The sequence below is a fragment of the Eubalaena glacialis genome, chromosome 11 (genome assembly GCF_028564815.1).
Source record: "Eubalaena glacialis isolate mEubGla1 chromosome 11, mEubGla1.1.hap2.+ XY, whole genome shotgun sequence".
Classification (NCBI taxonomy): Eukaryota; Metazoa; Chordata; class Mammalia; order Artiodactyla; family Balaenidae; genus Eubalaena; species Eubalaena glacialis.
In genome coordinates, this window is record NC_083726.1 from 111,080,109 (window position 1) to 111,105,012 (window position 24,904).

General features: G+C 56.4%; 1 protein-coding gene across 8 annotated transcripts; it reads right to left on the reverse strand.

The window, feature by feature from the left end:
• Positions 1 to 218: 218 nt before the first annotated feature.
• PLEKHG6 (pleckstrin homology and RhoGEF domain containing G6) lies at positions 219 to 24,333 on the reverse strand. 8 transcript variants are annotated; one of them, XM_061204676.1, is made up of 17 exons: positions 16,678 to 16,782; positions 16,221 to 16,406; positions 15,297 to 15,502; positions 13,911 to 14,066; positions 13,186 to 13,350; positions 12,711 to 12,806; positions 12,377 to 12,427; positions 11,999 to 12,148; positions 11,006 to 11,116; positions 10,734 to 10,883; positions 10,413 to 10,550; positions 10,049 to 10,168; positions 8,929 to 9,061; positions 8,696 to 8,811; positions 1,957 to 2,102; positions 579 to 1,274; positions 219 to 374 (listed from the first exon to the last, which is right to left on the reverse strand). In XM_061204676.1, the coding sequence occupies exons 3-17, from the start codon at positions 15,432 to 15,434 to the stop codon at positions 365 to 367; spliced, it is 2,376 nt and encodes a 791-aa protein (XP_061060659.1). In that variant the 5' UTR covers positions 15,435 to 15,502; positions 16,221 to 16,406; positions 16,678 to 16,782; the 3' UTR covers positions 219 to 364. The 8 variants fall into 8 exon arrangements, with proteins under 8 accessions (XP_061060659.1, XP_061060658.1, XP_061060657.1 ...); XM_061204675.1 differs by having other exon boundaries at positions 579 to 1,283; XM_061204674.1 differs by having other exon boundaries at positions 11,999 to 12,184.
• Between the last annotated feature and the right edge of the window lie 571 nt (positions 24,334 to 24,904).

Genomic DNA, 24,904 nt, shown 5'->3' on the forward strand with positions numbered 1-24,904 from the left:
TGCGTGGTGCGTGTGGGAGGCGGGGCCAGAGCCATGATCCTGGCCGAGGGGGGGAGGGGGGAGGGGGGAGGGGGGCGGGGAATACCTCAGCCTCGTGCAGCCCACTGACAGAGGAGTCACCTGTGCTCAGTCTGTGACTCCTCACCCCCCAGGTTCTCTTTGCTCCGCCCTTATCTAGTGCTGGCTGGACGGCCATATTTATGCACAACTTTATGTGGGACTCTGGTGTGTCTGTGACACATCAATGTACAGCTCTTAATCCCCAAAGTCCTCAGAGCAGGAAGGGCAGGGTGCCTGGGGAAGTGTCCCTGAGGTAGAATCCAGGGGTGGAGGTGGTGATCAGCACTCTTAGGGAGGTATTCCCTCACACCTCTCTGCAAAGGCAAGAGGCAGGTGTCAGGTAGGCAGACATGGGGTGAAGAGTGAAGCTAAAGGCCCCTCCCCGCCATGACCCCCCTCTGGTCCTGCCCTCCTGTGTTGACCCGCCCCCCTCCTCCCCCCCGCCCTGGCATCCCCTCTGGCTCCATACTGGCCTTCCCCTCCGCTCCATCCCACGCCAGCTTCCCTTCTGCACTTACGATGTGGACAGGGGCGTGTCCAGGTGTATGACGTGAAGCCCCCGCATCCTCTGCAGTTGGACCCGAGTCAGCTTCCGAGGTCTGCTGTCCCCAGGCTCGGGGACTCTCTCAATCCTTTGGCTGGCCAGTTCCTCCCGGATCTCTCGGAGCATGTCCTCGGCCCGGAGCGGGTGAGGGGAGGGGCTGTAACCGGGTCCCAGGAAGGGCCCCTCTTCTTCCTCCTCCCCTGAGGAGTCCCAGGGGCTTTCCCCAGCAGAGTCAGCGTGGGTCGGGGAGGGGGAGAGCTGCCCCCGAAGTCGGGCCCTATGTAAGTTTTCCACTACCACATTCTCTCCAACCGAGGTCCCGTCTTCTTCCTCAGACAAGGTCGGTGGGTCTCCCCTGGGAAGGCTGCCTCCTTTCTGGACACTTTCCTCTGGCAGTTCAGGGGCGCTTCGGCGTTGGGGAGCTTGGGGGTCAGGAGGCAGGAGATGCAAAGGAACATCTCGGAGGTCCAGGGTGGAGAAGGTGAGGCGAGGGTCCCGCCGAAAGGCCCTGGAGCGTAGACGGTTTGGCGGGAAGTGGGACGCCTTGGGGGAGCCTGGGACCAGAGTGCCATAGCCAGAGTCCGAGGTATCATCTGGTACCGAGGGAGCATCTTCATCTGTGTCTTCTGTCACCACCAGCTGGGGGATGACGGTCGAGGACTCAGGAGTCCTACAGTTACTAGCAAATGGTCAGAGTCAGATGCTGAGGGGTCAAGTTCAAGTCCAGGGAGTCTCCATTGATCCCTCCATCCAGAAATGGGCCCTCCTCCAAACTTATTTTGGTATCACTTTTACACTGCACTGATTGTTTTTCTCATCTCACTGGCTAGACTGTAAGCTCCTTTAAGGCATTTTAGCCCCTGCACTCAGTCCAGAAACTTGTTATCAAGTATTTGCTGAGTGCTTCCTGAGCTCGCCTGAGGTTATCCCCCAGTGATGGAGTCTTTTTTTCTCTATAACCATGCTGCTCAACAGCTGTGTTATTTTGGGTGAAACTCTCACGCTCTCTGGGGATTTGAACTAGCCGGGTCCCTGCAGCTCTGACATTCCGCAAACCCATACTGGCCTTCACTCTCCATCCCTGGCCTGGGGAACCTGATTCTCTCAGGGAATTTGTGCCTCTCGTGCCTGTTTCCTTCACGCTGTGCCAGCCCTAGGCTGGCTAACCCCATAGGCTGTCTCATGTGGCCTTTCGCATGGCTGGTGCCAACCTGTAGCCTGGATTCCTCAGTCTGGTCCCAGTGTCCCCAAAAGCTGTAATGCCATTTCCCAACCTTGTGGGCTCCTCTGCCCTCCCTCCCTGCCTGCAGCCCGCCTCCTGTGGGAGGCCTTGTACGCCCTGTAGGTCTTACCTTCCCTCTGTGCTGCTCTCAGAGCCTTCCGCGGAAGGCGTGGAGGGCCTGGGGCCCGGGGACTCCCCGTCCCGGTCCTGATAGAGGGCCAGGAGCTCCCTCTTCTGTTGGCTGTACTCCTCTGCCTTCAGCTTTTGCAGGGCGACCTGGGGTGGGGATACTTTTCATTAAGAGCTCTCATTTAGTGAGCACCTGCTGTATGCCAGGCACCATGCTAAGTGCTTTCCATACATTATCTTGCTTCACCTTCACCACCGCCCTATGAGGCAGATTTTTTTGCTCCTACTTTACTCCTGAGAAACAGAGACTCTGCGGTTAAGTAACTGCCAAGGTCATGCCGCGGGAAAGTAGGACAGAGCCAGTATTTGAAATCTTGAGCTGGTCCTAGGATGTGTGGGGTAAACATAAGGCCCCTTTTCCTACCTGTACGTTCTTCCTGCCTCTCATATCCCCTTGGCAAGCCAAGGTCTGGTCTGTTTCTTCCTTCAGGAAGCCCTCCCTGATTGGTGGTGATGGTGGCATAATTGCTCTGAATGACGCTGGGCCTTCAGGTTACTCTTTTTCCTACCACCAGGGCAGGCAGGGGCAGGGGCAGGCTTTGTCCTGGGTTGAGGACTCTGTTGTCCTTCAGAGTTGACAACAAGACCATCCCAAGAGGAATGGAGAGAGGATACATTATATTTTGTCTTCCTTAGCATTTTCATACAGGCGCCACCAGAATAAAATAGTGACATCTGAGAAGTGGTTTATAAAGCACCTCTACATGCAGGCAGTCATTTGACACACGCCATCACCCTGCAGTATATTAGCCAATTTTACAGATGAGAAAACGAGACTTAGAAAGATGAGTGGACTTGATCCAGGGCGCACAGGTAGAGAGAAGCGGAATTGGGACTGGGTCTTTCTCTGTGAGTCCTAGTTCAGTAACTGCACTATTTTTCAAGGGCAGCCTTAGAAAGGGTCAGGAATTACCAAAGGACAACATTCTCTTGAGGGAGGGGAGGGATGGCAAGGGAACCCTTGGAGAGGCCGAAGGCGGAGGCTTGGCAAAAAGAGGTGGTGGAGGCTACTGGGGGCGGCACTGATACCAGCACTGGCTGGAATGGCCTTATCATTGTGCACATATTGAAGTACTTTCATGCTGGTGAGCAAAGGGCTACTGCCCAAGCCTCCCACCTTCCTTCGCCAGGATTACCCTGCCCCCCAAGATCCCAGCAGAGGGATAACATCTGGCACAGCAGGGGGCCTCTAGGACCCCGCCCCCACCCCCACCCCCGCTCCCCAAGCTCTACTCTGATTGGTTGATGCCCATGCCATTCTGGTTACTAAGTAATTTGAATATCCCCCTCCCCCACCCCCTTCAGGTATATGAACCAGCAACTCTTAGGCAACTCTGGACCTTCCCAAAGCCTCTCCAGAAACACAACGGGGTAGGGGGTAGCTGGGTCTGTACAAGAGACATGTTGGAGAAAAGGATGAACAGGGACAGGAAAATGACCTCAGGCTTGTATTTCCAATTTTCCTGCCCTGGCTTCCCAGTCACTAGCTCATGCAAGGATTCTTAGCAGTCTCATAAGACTTGCTCTGTTGGCCAGAGCCAGGGATGATGGGGTCTGGGGGCAGGAGACCAGCACACCAGGCCAGGTTCTGTGACCTTTTCCGCATCTCCCAGCTGTGCAGAGTGTGGGGAGGAATAACGAGGGTGGGAGGAGCCGCTCTTGGGGTCAGGGTGGGGCTGGGGTCAGGGTGGGGCTGGGGCAGCCTGCTGAGATGCCCTTTGGCCCCATATGACCCAAGTTCAAGTTTATCTTTGGGATGTCCAAGATAGAGATGGTGTGTGGAGGAAAAGAACTGGAGGAAGGCGGCTGGGGGTGGTCTGGAAGGAACATCTGTCCCATACAAGCAACTCCACTAAACTCTCCCGTGGGCCCACCTGGGAAGAAGCAGGGAGGCTAGGGGCTGGGGTGGGGATGGAGGACCCGACACCTCAGGTACCAGGGATCAGGTATCAGGGACGGGGCTGTTTGAAGGGCCCCTGGCCACCCCAAAGGCTCTCTAGCAACCCTGGGAGGATCATCTCAGCTTGGGTAAGAGGAGAGACATGTTGGGGGCAGGGTGGGAAAGGAAGAGGAAACTGGTACCTGGGCCAGAATGTGACATCCCCACAAAGCCGGGAAAAGGGAGGACTCCCCCCACGCCATGGTTCTTCTTCCTTTGCCCTGGTGGGGAACTGAAGCCTTGGGAGGAAATGCCTCCTCTCCCTGCTGCCCCTGGAGCGGCTCCCAAATTCACCCACTGTCCTCCCCAAGTCTCCCATCACGGACGAAAACCATCTCTTGAAGGTGCCCTCGGCCAGGCACCCCTGGCCTTTAGAAGATGTTGGCATCTTCTAAAGATGACAACAGTAAACATGTATGGAACTCCCATTAAGTGCCGGGCGCGTGTCAAGCACAAATGTAACTCTCCCGTCTGTCCTGCAAGGTGGTTCCCATTATCCCTGCAGTTCCCAGGTGGGGCCGGAGCTGAGAGAAGTGACGCAGATAATGAGTGAGAGCTGGGCTGGGGGCCCTCCGAGCCCGCCTCTTTCCTCCATTCACCTCTTGGCCTCGTCTCTGATAGCTCCCTGTTCCCGGCACTGGTTCCTTTTCCTCTTCCCAGCCCCTAAACATGGACATTTCCCATGATTCAGTCTCTCTCCTCTTGAGAAGCTCATTTTCTCTAAAAGCTGAAGCCACACAGCCAGACCCGCTAGGAATAAATCTACATATGTACGATTCTGTAAGGCGGAGAAAAAAACACTCTGACCCCTGGGATCAGTAGGTATTCTACTGCCCTCTTCGGTTTACAAGGACTGGTGGTAACTGCGAAAAGGATTCCCTAAGACTTTGGTGTGAGGCAGTAGCAGGACAAACTCATTTCAAAGTTTCAGGGTTCTTGGTTTTGCAAGGGGACGCGGGGAGCTTGTGCGCTGCTTGGTTAGGTATCGGAAATGACTTCTCCACCTCAGTTAGCGTGGAGTAAAACTCCTGGGGGCTAAATTAGTTTGTGTAATAAAATGCCAGCAATCTTTAGTGGTTCCCCTGGGGGTTCTAAGGAGAAGGTGGCGGGTCTCTTCTTGGGCTGGGGGGCGGTGGTGTAGAGAGAAGGCCCCACTGCACCGAGAGAGGAGACTCTGAGCCGGCCTGGAGCAGGGGTCAGGGCGGATGACCCACACCCTGTCCCCTACCTCTGGCTTCCTGGGCGCCGTCACCATCTTGTTTAGGTATCCAAGGAAATGACAGCCCTGAAGGGCTGGAGGACACAAGACCTTGAGGTTCTGCCTTTCATCATTTTTTCTTTTTTTTTTTTTAATGGCGAAAACCTCCTGTTTATTTTTTACTCTCATAATTTCGAATCTTTAAATACAGTGTTTAAACAGAGACTAAGCTCTGGTTTTCCTTTTCTCGAATAAGCGCTCCACATCTTGATACGATGCCATAGGTAAGACTGTGGGAAGAATGCTTAAAATTGTTTAAAGAACAAGACTCTTTTTACGCATCCTCCAAAGTTTCAAAGCCCTAATTACCTAACGTGCAAACGACAAATCATTATAATCTACTCATTAAAGCAAGTCCTATGAGAAGCGCTACTTTGATTTAAACTCTTTAAAAATAGTGCAGTTGCATTCTTTAGAAATTGTCTACACTATGATTTCTTAACTTGTTCAAAATGCCTCTTCTTTTTATAAAAAATTGAGGTATAATTGACATATTATATTAGTTTCACGTGCACAACATAATGAGTCAACATCTGTGTATATATGAAATGACCCACACAACGTCTAGTGAACATCCGTCACCGGACGTTGTTACATTTTTTTCCTTGCGAAAAGAACTTTTAGGATCTGCTCTCTTAGCAATTTTCATAGTTCACCCTCATTTCTCACCTGAACTCTAGTCTGTGTTTCCATATTTCCACAAACCCCTAAGAGGTCTCTACTTGGCTGTCTCCCATTACCTCATTTCCAAAGTGCTTCTGTTTAAAACTAAACCTTGCTACCCATGCCCCACGCCACCCAGGAAGCAACAACTAGACAAACAGGTTTCCCTTTCTAATGATTTCAGTTGTCATTGCCAAAGCAGCCTTTCACACAGGAACCTCAGGAGCAAGTCATCCTTGGCCTTGTGGACCTGAGTTACCAAGGCACCATGTTGCCTGCTTAACTTGAATGGTTTCTTTGAATCTTCCCTATGAGACAAGGACTGTTATTATTTATATCCATTTTGCAGGTGAAGAAACGGAAAACTAGGGAGGCCACATAACTCACCCAAGGTCACCCAGCTAGTAAGAGGCAGAGCTGGGGTCTGAACCATGGGTTCGGTAGAGGCTTCTATAGGTCTCCCTAAGGCTCACCTGTCCTTCTTTCTTCTTCAGCTCCTTTCTTCTTCTTTTCTTCTTTTTTTGCACCATGTCCCTAAGGCCGTGGCACTCAACCTCTATGTTTCATACCCAAACTAGTACGGGAAATCTCCTGCCACCAATCTCTCCCTCCCACAGCCCACCTGTCACATGCCACCTGACAATTCAAGACAAAACACACGGATTTCACCATGGCCTTCCCTTGCTCAAGAATCTATGGTGGGGCTTCCCTGGTGGTGCAGTGGTTGAGAATCTGCCTGCCAATGCAGGGGACACGGGTTCAAGCCCTGGTCTGGGAAGATCCCACATGCCGCGGAGCAACTAGGCCCGGGAGCCACAGCTACTGAGCCTGCGCGTCTGGAGCCTGTGCTCCGCAACAAGAGAGGCCGCGACAGTGAGAGGCCCGCGCACCGCGATGAAGAGTGGCCCCCGCTTGCCACAACTGGAGAAAGCCCTCGCACAGAAACAAAGACCCAACACAGCCATAAATAAATAAATAAATTAATTAATTAAAAAAAAAAAAAGAATCTATGGTGGCTCTGGTGTCAACTTGCCAAACCAATTCAATTCAGTCTCGTCCAGTCCGCACTCTTCTACAGGCCCTGGGGTCCCCTAGAACTTGGCGTCTCATCACTGGCTCCACACAAAACCCTTCCCTCCAGACTCAGACAGACATGCTGGTTATCCCCCAAATCAACCCAGCCCAGTTTCTCCCTTGAGTCTTCTGCTCAGGGTCTTCCCCATCCTTAAAGTCCAACTCAAATCTTCCCTCTTCTTTGGCAATTCTGCTCCTGTAGTGGGTTGAATAGTGGCCCCAGAAAGATGGGTCTAGGTCCTGACCCCCAGAATCTGTGAATGTGAGTGGCCTTGTTTGGAAAAAGGGTCTTTGCAGATGTGCATAGATCCTCAGTGCAGGATCTCAAGATGAGGTCATCCTGGATTTTGGGTTAATGACCGGTGTCTTTCTAAGAGACAGGAAAGGGAGATTGGGACACAGAGACACATGGAGAGGAAGACCACGTGAAGATAGAGGCAGAGAGTGGAGTGATGCTGCCATAGGCTGAGGAACACCTGGAGCCCCCAGGAGCTGGAAGAGGCCGGGATGGATGCTCCCCTAGAGCTATGGAAAGGAAGCATTGCCCGGCTGACATGTTGATTTTCAACTTCCGGCCTCCAGAACTGTGAGAGAATACATTTCTGTTGCTTTAAGGCACCAAGCAGTAACCAATATGGCTCCATTCGGGTCTCCCTTCTTTTGAACTCCTTCAGCTTTTGTTGCATAAATCTGTCCCCCGCCCCGTCATTCCACTCTGCTAGTTAACATTTTTACTGCCTCTGTGTCACTTACAGGACAAAGTTCAAGTTCCCCAGCACGGCATCCAGGGATGGGCATGATCTGGTGGCACCTCCCCCCTGGCCCCTCTGCCATTGTGCTGCCCTTGTGCTTGATGCCCTGGTAATGCCAACCACTCAGCTGACGGTGCTCTCAACACACACAACTGCTTCCGATTCCCGACCGTCGCACACTCTGCTCTCCATCTGGAATGCCTTTCCTGCCCACCTTGTTGCCCTGACGTGCTCCGAGACATCCGCCCGCGGTGCTCAGAAAGTAGCTCCTCTGTGAAGCCTTCTCTGTCCTCTGAAGCATCCTGTCCTCTGCACAGTCCCTCTCCCAACCAACCCACCAGACAGAGCGAACCATCCTAGCTCCATTCCGTCCCTGTCCTAGCTCCATTCCGTCCTTCCCTGCCCTAGCTCCATTCCGTCCACACGTTTCTGTTATTTGTATACTTGTTTGTCTAGCTAGGCTGCAGCATGTATTCTGTGAGGGCAGAAATGGCGTTCTATTCTTTTCTGATTCCCCAGCACCCAGTCTGTGCGCACCCAGCAGGTGCCCCGTTCATGTTTGCTGAACGGAAGCTCAAGTTCAGCAGTTAATTGTTTCACAGCCTCGAAACCTTCAGGGGAGGCTGTCTTGGCTCTCCCAGGGACTGGTACCCTAGCTGGCCAAAGGCTTTCTTCTGTGCTCTTTTTTTTTTTTTTTTTTGGCCACACCATGCAGCTTGCAGGATCTTAGTTCCCTGACCAGGGATTGAACCTGCACCCTCAGCAGTGAAAGCGTGGAGTCCTAACCACTGGACCGTCAGGGAAGTCCCTCTTCCATGCTCTTAAGGTTGGTCAAGGCTGTGTCTCCCTCTCGAGGATGCACCGGAGGGGCAGGAGGTCCGGTCTGAAGGTGTGTGCAGCCCACCCTCTCTCTCCCCATCTTCTACTCTTGTGCACCAGATCTGAGCTCTGGGGCCCCCGCCATCCCCCTGCTCCCACACTTGGCTTCACATACCTGGGCCTGCTGGGTCTTCTCCAGCCACAGGGCACGGTCTGTAGCGCTGGGACAGTGCACAGTGAGGGCGCTGGCGACGCACTGGAATTCGGTGAGGTGGATAAGCAGGAAGCTGCCTGGGTGGAGGAGAAGGTCTGCTTCCAGGGCTGGACTTTATCTGATCCCCTTCCCAACCTCTCCTTCTCCAGCCGATGAGACGGGAGAAGGAAAAGTTCCCCCCAGGAGAGACATACTTGGATCTCGGAGCGGTCGGCACACAAGCTTCTCCAGCATGAGGGGCGGGCGGATAACCTTGGCTTTGTCTGCCCTGCGAAGGGTCTTGGTCACCAAGAGCACATCAGAGAAGAGGAACAGGTACACATCCAGCTGGGGGCAAGCGAAGAGAGAGACGAGGGTCAGCTGGAGCGGGGGCAGGCGGGACAGGGGTCGGGGCTCACACATGGGTGTGTGGGCAGGTGCAGAGCTGTGGGATAGGAGAGCTGGGAGCCATGTCAGTTTGGGCCCATCTCTCACTTTATAGGCAGGAAAGTGGCTGACTCAGGGCCATGCCAGCAAGCAGAGCAAAGCCAGAACCACGTCCTCTTCCCAACACACACAGACACACACACATAGACACACACAGACACACACAGACACAGACACACACACAGACACACACATAGACATACAGACACCCACAGACACACATAGATACACACAGAGATACACACAGAGACACATAGACACACAGAGACATACAGACACACACATAGATACACACAGACATACACAGACACACACACACACAGACACAGACACACACATACGCAGACACACACAGACACACAAAGACACACACAGACACAGACACACACACAGACACACACACATAGACACACACAGACATACAGACACCCACAGACACACACAGATACACACAGAGACACATAGACACACACAGAGACACATACAGACACACACATAGATACACACATAGACACACACACACAGACACACACAGACACAGAGACACACAGAGACACAGACAGACACACACAGACACAGACACACACAGACACACACACAGACACACACACACACACACATAGACATACAGACACCCACAGACACACAGATACACACAGAGACACATAGACACACAGACACATACAGACACACACATACACACAGAGACACACACAGACGCACACACACACAGACACACACACACACACAGACTCACACACACACAGACACACACACACCCCTCTTCTCCCATGTCCAGCCTTCTGACGCATCCTGTGTCCCACCGTCTCTCCCTCCTTTCTCTTCAGTTCTCTGCCATCTTCTCCGCTCCTCCCACAGCCCCCTCACCTTCCCTTCTCGCCCCTCCTTCATGCGCGCAGGCCCCTCGAGCAGCAGCTGCCTGGTGTGCTCAGAAGCAACCCCCAGCATGGGGGCCGTCAGGTCCAGCGTGGAGAACGGACGCAGGTTCTGAGGGGCGCAGAGAGCACAGCAGCAGGGCACTGGGTATCCTGCCTCTTGGAGGACAGGAAGCATCCCAGTGCCTTCGTTTTACCCCTTTGTACCTGGCTCCTGGGACCCTCACCCTCAGGAAGGAAGGATGGGCACACACAGCCCACGGCACCTCCGCCTCTCCCCGCTGCGGGCCTCGGCTTCATCCCTTTTCCTGGGGCCCTGCTTTTTTGGACCCCCCCCTTCCCTCTGCCTCTCTCACCTTCTCCACCTCCTCGCTGGATGGCTCCAGGACCTCGTAGGGCCCGATGCGCTGGGCGGCAGCCACCAAGCTCTCCTGCTCTTCGCCCTGGCGCACCCGCTTGTTGATGTGTCGGAGGAATGACTCCACCGCTGCGATCTAGGTGAGGGTGGGGTGTGGAGGGAGGACAGCTCAGCTCCTCGCCTGTACATCCCACCCAGGCAGCGACATCAGTGCCACGCTGGCACATACACGTAAGGAAAGAGGCCTCAAGAGTTCCTGGAGATCCGTTCCCACTCACCAGCCCCCAACTCCCGAGGGTACAGCCCTGGTGGCCCCTACCATGGCGGTCAGGGCCTCCCGGGCGCGGGCCTCGGGGCTCCTCTTGAGCACAGCCTGAAGCAGCAGTGGGTACTTGGTGATGCGCTGGTGGGGCTTGATGAGGAGGTCCCCCAGCATCTGCCTCCCCGAGCGCTTGTGTTTCTCACACCACTGCCAGGGCAGGTGGGCAGGGGTCAGGGGGCTGCAAGCCACCCTCCTGCCCTGCCCCGGAGATACGCTCAGCCTTGGATCAAGGTCCGCCGCATCCCCCTTCCCCGGCAGCCCCTCGCCACCTGCACGAAGGTGTGGAAGAGAGGGCTGCCGTCCTGCTGCTCCCAGGCGTAGGCCATGGTCTGCTTCACTCGCAGGCAGTATAGGACGTAGGGCTGGAAGCGCTGGCTGAACTGGAGGGACAGTTGTGGGGCGGGGAGCGGGCAGGGGAAGGAGGGATGAGGGGCGGGCTCGGCTGCAGAACACGGGGAGCGGGCTGGGGACGGAGCCTGGCCTAGATCCTCAGTCCAGCTCCCGCCAATCCCAACCCCCCACCACTTCCAGCCCCCCTCTCTGGATTCCAAGGAGGAGTTGAGGTCCCGAGGGGCCGACCCGCTGCCGCCCTCTGAGCTCCATCCTCAGCCCCCGCCATGCCCCGCTGCTCTGGACCTCACCCACCATCAATAATTTAGCTGGACCGTTTTCAGGGCATTGCGGATCCCATTTCAGCCTGGCCATGGGGTGGTGACCTGAGGCTTGCCCAGAGCCCTGCTCCTGGGGAAGAGGGCCACCAATGGCCCCCAGGAGACTGTCCCCCTGCCTCTCTACCCCAATCCAACTCTGCAAGGCCACGTTTCCCTGGCCAGTGAACTGGGAGAAAGTCGGATCCTGGGCCTCTTGCTTTCTCTTATCACCCTTCACGCTCTGGGTACCCTGTGGCCTTTCACATCCCCTCCCCCCAGGCCCCTGAGGGACAAGTCGCTTAGGCCCCTGCTGCTTGTCAATGGGCCTCTGTCCAGGACATAAGATTTCATGGTCGATGAGAGCTTAGGTGTAGCCCTTCCCTGAGATAGCTGCCCTCTGGGGGCTCCAGAAGCCCAAAGAGCCTTCGGGACAGAGGTCATACTGGTGGAATGAAGGTAAGAGGTGAGGTGGTATTTAGGGGTAGGGGTCGTGCCCTTGGACCCCCTCGAGTCACGGCAGGATGCCAGTGGTATGAGCATTCCAGCGGACAGGACCACTTGGGGCTCTCCCAGTCCTGCCCCATCCAGATGGGGCCCTTCTCCCCGCCTTACCGACAGGAAGCCGTTTTGCAGGCTGACAGGGTCCAGAGGCTGGCCCGAGGCTCGCGTCTCCTCCAGGGTGGGCCCCAGCACCTCTTCCCAAAAGCTCCGGTGGGCTCGGATCAGGCTGGGGACATTTCCAAACAGGGTCTCAGCTGACACCTGGAGGAAGGAGCGGAACATGCCTCCGCAGGTGACCTGCGGGCAGCACGGGCCGTGGGCAGGCAGGGACGGCTAAGCCCGAGTGGCAGGGGCTGGATGGGACCTGCAGCCTGCTTGGGGTCTAGAGCAAGGAGGGGAGTGGGGAGGGCAGGGTAAATGGGGGTGGCAATTCCGCTCTGTGGCCCCGCCCCCCACTCCCTGGGTCCCACACCCCGAGTGCCCACTCACTTCCGTCAGCAGACCCACTCGTTGCAAGTTCAGCAAACCGGCGGCTAGGAGCTGGATGCAGGGAGGGCTTTCAGCGCCTGACCTCCTCCTCTCAGACCCCAGCCTAGCCAGCCCTTCACAGCATCCCCACCCCCATCTTCAGTACCGCGAGCCTCTCTCCCAAGACCCCGGGCAGGGCTCAGGTCAGGGGGGTCTTGGTGTCCTGCCCCTTCTCCCCAACAGCCGTGCCCCTTCCGGTCTGGAGAACGGGGGGTGATTCAAGGGACACGGTAAATGGCCGAGGATGGGGCCGGGGGCCGGGGTTGCTGGGGATGGGGCGGGGAGGGCGGCTCACATCCGTCATGATCTTGAGCTTCTGCACGTAGATGAGCTCCGTGGTCAGTAGCTCCCACAGCGCTTCCTGCTGGTGGCAGAGTTCCCGGCTCATCTCCTGGGTGGGGATAGGGCTGGTTCAGCTGGGGAATGATGACAAGACCAGCAGCTGCCATCTGCTGAATGCTACCAGAGCTACTGCACAGAAAGCCTTTAACCCTCCACCCATCCTCCAGTGTGTAGGGGGTGTTGTCCCCAGGTCACAGAGGAGGCGACCGAGGCACAGAGAGGTTTGCTGTCTTGACCGAGGTCTCACTAGTATGTGGCGGGGCCGGGATCTGAAGCTACAGCAAGATGCCTCCAAGTGCTGTCCCTGCAGACCCCACTGCCCAAGGCCTTTCCCTCCTCCAGGTCAGAGGTGAGGGGTGTGTGTGTGTGCGTGTGTGTGTGTGTGTGTCTAGGACCCCACAGGGACAGACACTGTGTCCCAGGCCCACCTTGTGCCCAGGCACCAGCTCCTTCCAGGACTTCTCAATGGCCAGGCTGCTGTCACCGTCCTCTCCGATCTCCCAGCGCCGCCGGTCCTCTGGGGGCAGGCGGGGCATCCCAAACATGCTGAACGTGTGCAGCCTCACCTCCAGCTCGTGGGCTCTGGTGACCTCCTGGGGGCGCCGAGAGGGGATTAGTCCTGGCCACTTCCTGGCCCGGGAAGGGCTGCGTGTGTGTGTGTGTGTGTGTGTGTGTGTGCGTGTGTGTGTGTGTGAGGTGGCAAGCTGCCCTGAGCTTGAGTGAGGACACGCAGGCCCGAGGGACGAGGATCAATCCTGGCTGGGATTACAGGGTACAGGGTGTTGCCGGAACACGGATGGAGAGGCACCTTGTCTGCAGAAAGGTCCTTGGACAAAGGGGTCTGACCCGGGCTCCCTGACCAGAAAGATAGCTTCCAGGGCTCTCCTGAGACAGAACCCTTCAGAGGGACCTTCAGGTGGAGACCAGAACGGGACTTAGGGAACCAGTGGTCTCAGGAACATTTTGACACTTGCCCATCAAGCGGGCATCTTTACGAGGCAGCCTGGCTTAGAGATGCTCCCCTGAGAGGGTCTCTAGACAGAGCCGCATCCTGCTTCTTGGAGGGGCTCCCGTGTTCTCAGCTCTGATGGTCTCTGGAGGACATCGCAGCTCAGGCTGTGAGCTTGGGGATGGGAGGAGAGGGACCCTTTACCTTGAGTTTGGGGAAGTGAGGTGTCCCAACCCCAAAGGGGCCTCCATGCCTCTTCTCAGGATCTGGTTCTCGCAGCCTCAGGGGAGACAGGCCTCGGGCCGGGCCAGAACCCTTGGTAAAGGGGACATAGCCTTGGAGGCGTCGGCGACTGGGATCCTGGAGGAGGAGTGGGGGAGTTCTGGGGGTGTCCTCTCCCTACAGAAGTCCCAGACAAGCAGTGGGGCCTGGCTTGGCTCCGGACAGCATCCCCTATGCCGGCAAGTTGGGCCGGCTCACCTCTCCCCTCAAACCAGTTTGGTGAGAGCCGCTCTGGCCCTGAGTCACAGCAGCCACTGCCAGGGAGGCCGCTGGGCCAGGCAGGGGCCCACCAGGCCCGGGTCCCCAGGGGGCCCAGCGGGTAGAAGCGGGGCCTCATGCAGCGCAGGAGCACAGGCACGCACATGCCCAGGCTCTGTGTGTGTCCCAGCGTCCCCCTCCAACCCCACTCCCGTGTGTGCTCCCTGCACCACGGCCGTGCGTGCACAGCGCCCGGTGCACACGCATTCTGGGGCCCTCACAGCCTCCCGCGCACGTGGGGATGGGGGCACTCACATACACGGCCTCCTCCCCGGGGCATGTCCCATCCAGCTGGGAGTGGCTGCCCTTCCGTGTGAGAAGTTGAGGCCTGGGCCAGAAGTCTCCTCCTGGGCAGGCCTGGTCACATTCCTTGATCTGCCCATGGCCTGATTTACCCCACAGACATCCTAGTCTCCCTTCCCACCCTCAGCTGCCTCCCAGGGCCAAACCCTCCTCCAGCCAGGCAGGGGATACCCCCGGCTGGAAGCAGAACTGACCTCAAGGTGGAGGGAGAGCCTGGAGGCTGAGGGAAAGACTGCTGCGCCCCCACACCCATTTCCTTGGTCAGCACTGGAGGCCGCCAGGAGGGTGGAGCTGGGGTGGAGCTGGGCAGGCCCTCACACCCCTCCCCACCTGTAGAGTAGGAACACCTTGAACCTTTGCTCTTCTTCCAGACCTGACTCAGAGGGAGGCAGGTTTCAGGGAGCCCACCGGCTCCTCCCAAGTAGAGGTGGGAGTCTGGGAGGTGCCAAACCCTGGGTTTGGTGACCTTCCCCACCAGCTCCGTGCCTGTGACCAGTCTAACAGCACTGGGGGCCTGGCCCCTCCCGGCTCTCTGCCTCACCTGCCCCGTCTGTCTGGGATGGGTGTGGAGTCCCGGGAGCCTGGCCCAGCACGGCCGTCCTCTCCCTCACAACCCACGAAAGAAGGCAGGGGTGTGGGCTAAGAATAGAGCAGTCCAAGGCCTGGCAAGGGGACAGAGACTTGAAAGCCTGGGTGTCCTCCCCCCTGCCCCACCCCGGTCACCTTTGGGACACAGCCTGGACTCACCAGCACGGGGCCTCCTCGGGGATAGAGACTGCCAGGAGTACTCAGGGTGGAGGCCCGAAGCCGGCCCCCATAGGTCTCAATGCGGGAGGCCACCAGTCCTTGGAGGCGATCCTCATTGGGAGGACCAAAGGCGTGCATCCCTTCTCTCCTGGGTCACCTCCCAAGGGTCATAACTCCAATGTTCAGGAGAAAGGGACCCGCTGAGGCTGCAGAGAGAAAATAAGGAATGGAAGGGCCAGCCTTGATCAGTGGGTGGCACCAGGCTGGAGACAGAGGGGGGGAGGGGGAGGGGAAGAGAGGGAAGGGGAGAGGGAGGGCCAAGACTACTTGTTGGGAGAGCACAGCTGCCTCATCTATGACTTGGTGGGGGTCGGGCACACGCCGACATGCTGGGTAGGAAGCCCCTTGGAACTATGCCCCCTCCACATTTGCGCATTTGGGGTGCCAGCTCCTACCCTGGCCTCAAAGGATGCTGAAGTCCTAAGAGTAGCTGGGAGCAAGGGTCCCTCGGTTCCTGGATGCCCCCAGGTGGGGGGATGCCCCTTGCACCTAGCTACACCCTCCCCTCCTCCATACACGGGAGTGCGGGGTGAGTGTCCGGGGCGCGGAGCCGCAGGGGCCCCGTTGGACACAGCCCCGCCTGCCACCTGTTTTTGCACAGCCCACAGGCTAAGAATGTTTTTTACATGTTTAAATAGTTGGAAAAAGTCAAAAGAAGAATAACATTTCACAACATACGAAGATTATTTGAAATTCAAATTTCCATGTCCATAAATAAAGTGTTATGGGAACACAGCCACACCGCCTCCTTGGCCAGTTGTCTGTGACTACGTTCCTGCTAGCTGTGACAGAGACCACAGCGGCTTCAGAGTCTGAAATACTTACTATCTGGTCTTTTACTTTAAAGCTTGCCCCACCCCTTACCTGGACCCTCCAGGCCACAGACAGCTATCGGCCGCTGGCCTTACAGACGAGCCGAGTGGGAGCAGGCTCTATTTGGTCTTCCCCAGCCAATGGGAACTCCTCCGTGGGGCTGGGAGCCGCGCGCGCGGGGCTCCATCCCCTCCCCCTAAACCTGGATAGAGGACCCGCTCTCTGGGGCGGCAGCGCCTGGAGAGGAGAGACCGCCTAAGCAGGTGCTGGCCTCCCTCCAGGTGCGCCCCAGAATCCCGCGCAGCCCGCCCCTTACTTTTCCTCTGAGTTATGAGCAGGGGACAACAACGTTCCTCGTCTCCCGGGCCCCCTCCCAACAATCCTCCCTGCTAGGGCTCTGAGTCCCTCTTCCTCCCCAGGGTCCTTTCCGAGCTTTGCCCCGGCTTCCCCTTCTCTCGGCCCCGCGCCCCCAGCCCCGGCGCCACGCCCCCGCCCTCCCGCCACTCACCTGTGTCCACAGGTGTCCCGGCGCCCGCTGCCCGCGCTACCAGCCCCCCGGTCGCCGATTGCTCCCCCGGCGATGCCCGCCTCGCGGCCCGGCCGGGTCTGGGACCGAGCGGCCCGCGGGACCAGGGCAGCGCGGGGCCGGGCCGGGAGGGAGGGGACGGAGGGGCGGGGCCGCGGGCTGGCTCCTCCCTCTCCCGCGGGCACCGGACCCGCGGCGCAGTAGGCGCCCGTGGGGACCGAGCGGCTCTGCCCGGGCTGCGGCCACCACCTTCCCCCGCCGAGGAGGGCTCGCTCCGCAGGGACCCCTCCCCGCTTCCCCTCGCCCCTGAAGTCGCCACCCACCCTGGCTTGCCCGCCGCCCTCGTGCGCTGCAACCCCCCGCGCCCCCCTCCCCCCGGCCCGGCAGCGGTGATGACCGAGTGACCCGCAGCAGGTGCCCATCTCGCTTTACGCGTGCCGTGAGTGACTGACTAGCCCCCCACTGCCCTGGTCTCGGCCCCGTCTTCCTCCTTTAACCAGGCAGGGGAGCAGGACCCGCAGCAGAAGGGGTGTCGGGGTTCACGGACCCCGGGGGCACTGCCCCCCACTCTGGCTGTGGAGTCCAAAGTGTGACCCTTATCTCTGCTTGCCGGCTCCAGCCATCTGGTGGAAGGTTGGACTTCACCTTTGCTCTAGGGATGGCGTCTGGTGCCAGGCTGAGGCTGACCCAACACTTCTCCCATTAACCAAGTCTGGGGGTGGGAGGACAGGGGTATCAGATGGGGGCACCCTCGCTCTTCACTGGCAAACAGCCACATTGAAGGCTTCAGGAGGGCGGCCCAGCACCTACAGCCGGCAGCAAAATAAAGGGCACATTTTCACATTCCCAGATCAGGACACATCATCTGACAGAAACGCTGGACATGGAATCAGAAGTGTCCATGGATGTGTGGTCATTGTCTTCTCACAATCATGAAGCTGAAGACCCATTGGGGGGGGAGGGGTGACGGGAGCAGGTCTGAATGCCTCCAGCCCTCCACCCTGTCCTGGGTCTTCCTCCTGTAAAATGGGTACACGGGGACTTCCCTGGTGGCGCAGTGGTTAAGCATCTGCCTGCCAATGCAGGGGACACGGGTTCGAGCCCTGGTCCGGGAAGATCCCACATGCCGCGGAGCAAGTAAGCCCGCGAGCCACAACTACTGAGCCCGCGTGCCACAACTACTGAGGCCGGCGCACCTAGAGCCCGTGCTCCGCAACAAGAGAAGCCACCGCGATGAGAAGCCCGCGCACCGCAACAAAGAGTAGCCCCCACTCGCCACAACTAGAGAAAGCCCGCGCACAGCAACGAAGACCCAATGCAGCCAAAAATAAATTAAAAATAAATAAATAAATAAATTTATTTTAAAAAATGGCTATGCGGTGAAGTGTACAGACATCCTCTCATTGTATCACTGGGGAAAGGGTGTCCAATCTCTCTCCTCTCTTTGCTGGCATATTAAACCCACAAATGATCTGAAGTGTTCCAATCCTCGACTCTGATGACTCTGTTTGATTTGGAAGAGGAATCTTTATCCTTTGATACTTTCTAATTTCGTCTGCCCTCCTCCTATTTGCCCTCCACTATTCTCCTGTTCTGAGCTTGCTGTTATGCGATTGCTCTGTTAGTTCAGAAGAGCTGTTGGCACCTCCAGCTCTCCGCATCCTACCTCCTGTTTCCTGCCTCCCAATTGATCCGGATCTGTTTTAGGGAGAGAAGTTGTGTGGGGCAGGAATCGTGTGTGTGTGTGTGTGTGTGTGTGTGTGTGTGCGTGTGTCTGTGAGAGAGAGGCAGAGAGGGATCCAGGGATGACAAGAGTAGCCATGAGGGAAAGAGAGCCAGTAAACAGGAGGTGCTGATTACTGGCAGTATTAAATGACACCCCAGACACTGCTGGTGCCAAGGGTGTCCTCCCAAGTGGAAGGAGTAAGAGGGGAATGGAAACTGAGAGAACACCAGAGGCAAGCCCGGACTTACAGGCGCGGAGAGAGCTGGCTAGACTGGGCCAGTGGACATAGGAGCGTTAACCCTTTCACTTGTCTCGAGGCTGAGATCCAACCTCCACCTGCCACTGCCCCGGGGCCGGTCTCCAGCCTCTCTGGGAGGAGAGGTTCTCAGGGAAAGCTGGAGTCTAGAAGCTGGAGGAGTGGCCGCAGGAACGTGTGGGGTGGGAAACCGGACTCCTGTGCTCTATCTGTTCCATTCCGGCCTCGTCAGATGGTTCGTCTCACAGCCTGCCTCGTCACTTCTGCGCTGTAGAGAGAAGACCCCTGCCTGCGACAGGCTCAGAGGGGAACACAGCTCAGGGAGCTGAAGGAAGCCGGAAGAGTTGGCAGGTTGGCGGGTTGGCCTCTACTGGGTGGCACCTGGGTATGTGTCTTTCTTCCCACCCCGCCTTCCCTCACATTCCCCCCGCCCCACTTTTTTTTGGCCATGCCACACAGCTTGTGGGATCTCACTTCCCCGACCAGGAATTGAACCCGCGCCCTCGGCAGTGAAAGCAAGGAGTCCTAACCACAGGACCGCCAGGGAGTTCCCCCTAGCCTGAGTCCTATCCCTGCTCCGTGCCTCTGTTTCTGCCCCAGTGCAGGCGGTCCTCATCAAGTCCCCAGCTGGACGCCACAGCTAGTGAGGTGTCTGTCTGTCCGAGAACGGAGCTCTGAGGACCAAAAGCCTCCGTCCAGCACAGCAGGAGGGTGACTTCTGGGGCTGGTGTAGTGGGCCCTTAGTCCCTTCTCCCCTTCCTCATGGGCAGAAAGGTCAGGGAGACTTCCTTGATCCCTGAACTCTGCCCAGCCCACACCTCTCAGGGCAGGGTGGGGGCCAGCTGGGTTAATGAGGTGCTAGCAGGCACCTGGCAGCGAGGCAGCTGATGGGAGGTGTGTCTTCCTCCCTCCAGAGCTGGGGGCGGGGGAAGCTGAGGGCTCCAGCTGGAAGGTACCAGGTCATGTGAGGCAGATAAAACCAGGAGGCCAGGCCACGGGGCACAGCTGACAGCGCCTCAGACCAGAACTGATGCCTTCCGTCCCTCCCCCACTTATCGGCAGTGTTCTCTGTGCAAGGTGCTAGGAGTATATAGACTATGCATTCCTAGTATGAGGACTAGTATAAGAATAGTATAATTCCTAGTATAGAGATAGCCCCTGACTTCCAGGAGATTACAAACTAATGGGGAGACAGATAGACTAATGGGGAACAGAACATTGATCTATAAGTTACATATAAGGAATGAGCCAAGAGCTGGGGGAGTACTTTGGGGGACTAATAACTACATAAGGGAGCCAGGGAAGGCTTCACAGAGGAGGTGAACTTTGTGCTGGGACTCTAAGGTTGAGTAGGAGGGAAGGGCATTTCTGGAGGAGGGAACAGCATAAGCAAAGACACAGAGAAGTGTTTAGAAAGAAAGAGGGAAAGGGCAGGCTTCCGAAAGGCCTCCTGAGAGCCTCCCCTGTCCTGGGGACATCACACCGCAGTTGCTGATTTCTGGGTGGTGGCTTCGGAGGACAAACCTCTTCCTGGCATGCAAGGACCTCCAAGGCATGGCCCCAGTCATACTTCCTGCTTTCACTTTCTGCTTCCCTGCTCCGTCCCTGGACGTGTCCCCATTTTCTGAATCTGCCTGAGCTTCCCTCGCCCCATGGCTTTGCTCAAGCACTCCCCCCAGCTGGCATAACTAACGTTCCTGACCCCTTGTCCCCCATCTCCACTTCTGCCTCCTTCAAGGTCCTGCTTCCTTCAGGACATTTTCCTGATAATCCTCCAACCAGAGTGATCACTTTCCTCCCCACTTTCAATGCCTTGGCCATTGTGTTTCTTTGAAAGGCACCACTCATATTCTGCCTAATTCTGCTGCTGTTGGCTTATGTGCACACTCTCTTCACTGGACTCCTTGAGGGCAGGGAGCCCCTAGCACAGAAGCCTGTGCAGGCCTGGCATTGGTGTCTGTGGAGTTGAACGGCCTTGACTTGCTAAAGGACCCAGATAGAACGGACTTGCAGGTAGACGTGCCTACGCTGTCATCTCTCTGCCCCTGCCCAAAGGGACGGTCTTTGTTTCTTAAATACCTGGAATTCTTCCCTAACTTCAGTTGTGCATTCCTGGTTCATTACTGCCCCTTCAGCATTTCTGCGGTGGCACTCCTTCTAAAGGCTTCTGGCCCCTTAAGACAACCACACCACATAAGTTTTACCTTGTGCGCCAATTCTGATGGATTAGTAGTGGGTGTCCTAGAATATCATGTCCAGAAGGGTTCTGTGGATGATGAGGGCTCTGGAGAGAGAACGCCCTGGCTTAGCAGTGCCTGCCTTGGTGGGGACAAAGGGCTCCCTCCGCCTCAGGGAGTTTATCAGGTGCTTTTCTCACATTAAGCCAAGACTGAGGCACTGGGAGAGTGTGGTCTTGGCCGCTGGTGGAAGATGATGGGGAAAGTGCGTAGGAGCGGAGCTGGGGGCCCCAGAGGCCCTTCTTGGGATCTCCTGAGGCAGACCTCGGAGTCAGGTGTGTGAATGTCCGGGTCTGTGCTCTGACCAGGCCCCCTCCTGCTCGTGACACAATGGGTCCCGGGAGGGGCTGTTGGCATCGTAGCAAGACCAGGAGGGCCTCCATGGCTCAGGATCCCCGGCACTTCCTCAGCAGGTGAGGCCAAGGCAATGGCACCGAGTTCCCACCTGTGGGAATGCTCCCCACTCCTTTCTCCTCCCAGGGAGCTCAGGCCTTCAAGAATGATGAGAAGGTAGCAAAAGTGAATAATGTCTGGAGGCGTTCTAGTTCGTGGCCTTGACTTGCCTCCTAGTCCTTGGGAGCCGTGTTCTCCCCTAGTGGCAATTCCTGGAAGTGCAGGAAGATTTGACTTGGTCTGGGGGCCAGGAGTGGCCTTTCCCAGCTGGGTGGCAGCCATGTGGTCTCACAACCTGACACTCCTCCCTGTGCAGAAAAGCTGCCTAATGTCCTTGGCAGATGGTCCTCACTGCTGCCTGACAACCGCCAGCAAGGCTGCTGCCCAGCCTGTGCCTTTGTTCAAGTGGCTCTGATCAGCGACAGCCCCTTCCTCCAAACAGTCATTTGGTTTCCTCCCTCAGGTCTGTGTTGACACTGGGTGTCCACCTGCTTAGCCCCAGAGTGACTCCAAAGCACACGGAATGAAGAATTTTAAGGCTTTGGGTCAGTCCTTGCACATGTTTTCAAAGCTAGATCAGCTCGCCCTGCCCCCTGCCCCCAAACCATGGTCAGCTTCTATGAGCTCTCTGGCCCTTGTCACTGAGTCCAGGCTCACAGCCAGCCCTTGCTGTGACATGTGTATTTTGAGGCTCATTTGCCCACAGAGACTGTGTGGGCGCATCTCGTTATGACACTTCTTGCCCAGCCCAGGAAGATGGGCAGATATTTTACTCCTAGAGCAGACGCTGGCACAACAGTCCCAAATTGTTTTTTCTCATTTAATTTGACAACCCTGAATTTCAGGAAGTTCTTTCTCATCACTGACCCAAATACCGCCTGCTCAAGCTTAAAGTAATTTCCTCATGCTCTGGGGAATACCCTTCTCTGTATCACAGGCCCCTCTTTGCATAACGGAACCACAATTCGGGTCATTTTAGCAGCATCCAGAAGCCTTGGATCCTCTCCCCATCCTTCAGAGACCCAGGTTCTCCGTTTGGGGTCACGTGGGCAGCCCCAGGTCTCAGGAGCCATCCTACGTGCCCGGCGCTGTGCTCAGCGTAGACTAGTCAGCCTTCTCCTCAGCACAACCCAGTGAAGCAGGGCTGCTGGTATTATCCCGCTTGCTAGATGCAAGAATGAGTCTCAGGGGTAAAGTAACTCAGCTAAGGACACGAAGCCAGCATGTGGAACAGCTGGGATCCAATCCCTACATCCAACAAGGCTTCAGAGCGGGCATTTGGTCCAACCATGAGCCTCCACCAGAAGACCTCTGTGAGCATTTGGGGCACATGTATCATCCTCTGACCTCGCCCCCATTTTATGCTTGTCTCCACTCTGATTTTGCATTGATCCTTTCCATCTGCCTAGGTGACCTTCAGTCATGGCCTCATGTGTTCCTTCCTGTCTTTGTTCAAAGGCAGGGCCCTTCAGAAGGGCTTCTGGGGCAGGTGAACTTGACTTCCCCAAGTCTCCACCCTTGTATGTAAAATGAGGATAATAATACTACATTTTAGGATCATTATAATAATAACAGCTAACTTTTTAATAAAGCAATTACTAGGTGCAGGAATAATTTAGCACTTGACATGTGTAATTTCATTTAATCCTCACAAAAGCCCTACGAGTTAGATATTATCCTCATTATAACAGATGAGGAAACAGGCTCGGAGAGGTTACATAACACACTCAAGAGGACAAAGTTAGCAAGAGGAAAAGCCAGGATTTGAACTCACATTTGTCTGACCCCAAAGCCTGCACTTCTCACCGCTCTCCTGTAGAAAATAAATGGGTTACTGTGGGTAAGCCTGCCGTGGGGGAAGAAAACCAGAAGAAACCAGCTGCCTTGTTTCCATCCTAAAGGTCAGCTTAGCATTCAAAGAAACTGCCTTGAGCAGTGATGTTGGCCTTTGGTCAGGGCTGTGTCCTGGAACACAAGGACCTGCGGCTCACCACCGGCAAGATTTCCTTGAAAAAGCATCTTCACGGGACATCCCTGGCAGTCCAGTGGTTAAGACTCCGAGCTTCCCCTCTCCTCGCTTCCACTGCAGGGGGCACGGGTTCGATCCCTGGTTGGGGAACTAAGATCCCTCATGCTGCGCGGTGTGGCGAAAAAGTATCTTCACACATCACCCCCGTCCCCAAAATATCACTCCTCACAGCATCTGTTCAGCTTCTCCACTCTTCTGTCTCCTCCCAAGCCCTCTTCCTGATTGCCCGTCCCAAAGCCCCATCCCCTTGCCTTTATAAAGTCACCTGCCCTGGTCCTCTCTTCGGCAGATTTTTCTGGGAAGCCACCGTGCTTAAAATTGGGTAGTAGGGCTTCCCTGGTGGCGCAGTAGTTAAGAATCCACCTGCCAATGCAGGGGACAGGGGTTCAAGCCCTGATCCGGGAAGATCCCACATGCCATGGAGCAACTAAGCCCGTGCGCCACAACTACTGAGCCCGCATGCCACAGCTACTGAAGCCCACACGCCTAGAGCCCATGCTCCACAACAAGAGAAGCCACTGCAATGAGAAGCCCGCGCACCGCAACGAAGAGTAGCCCCTGCTCACCGCAACTAGAGAAAGCCCGCACGCAGCAACAAAGACCCAACGCAGCCAAAAATAAATAAATAGATTAAAAAAAAAACTGGGTAGTAAACTCACATGAGAATGGAACATGCCTGTGCTTGGCATCTGGACTCAGTGCACGTCCAAGGCCAATAGAAAATCCTAATGGCTGAGGGGCCAACCGAGAGGTGATTTAGAGAACTACCTTCCTCATGGGCTCCCTCCCCCCTCCCATCTCCATCTTCCTTCCCCTCCACCAGAACCTCGCAGAGGGAGGAAGAAGGGGAGCTATTTGTCCCTCCTGACTCACCACAGGACCCATTTCTGCACGTTCTGCACCACCCAGATCAATGCCCACCCGACCCTCGGGCCTCTCCAGTCCCCGCGCCCTTTCCTACCTTTGACTCCTGTTGCTTTCATCACCCCTGCCACTCGTCCTGCCTTTGTTGTTACCAAACTTTCCGTGGTGGGTGTCGCGTCTCCTTAACGAGGCTGTGTGCTCCTTGAAGGTAGGACCTTGTCCCTTCCACGGAGCCCATGAAGGCGCTGGCTGCACCAGCTGATGGAACTGGAAATAGATACTAACTAAAGATTGGACAGGGAGGTGGCTGTGGGATGAGGGTTAAGAGTGAGGTCTCTGGAGTTTGCATCCTGACTCCATCACTGTAGTGGGTCATCCCCGGGTCCCATGCCTCTGTGGAGCATCCTCCCAGGCTGACTCTGGGCATGGCCTGGTGATTTGCTTTGACCAAAAGAGTGGAAGAAGTGATGGACCAGTTCTGATCTTGGCCCTCAAAAGGCTTTGTGCACTTTCCTTCTCTCTTGGAACCTTCCCACCATGCTGAGGATAGCCTGTGGAGGACCATGTGGAGGGGAGCCCTTCTAGGCCAGGCCAAGTAAAGCCGCCCCATGGACACAAAGGCATGAGGAAGCCCAGCTGAAATCAGCCGAGCCTGGCCCAAGTCAGAGAACCACCAAGCTGACCTATAGACTCACCCAATAATT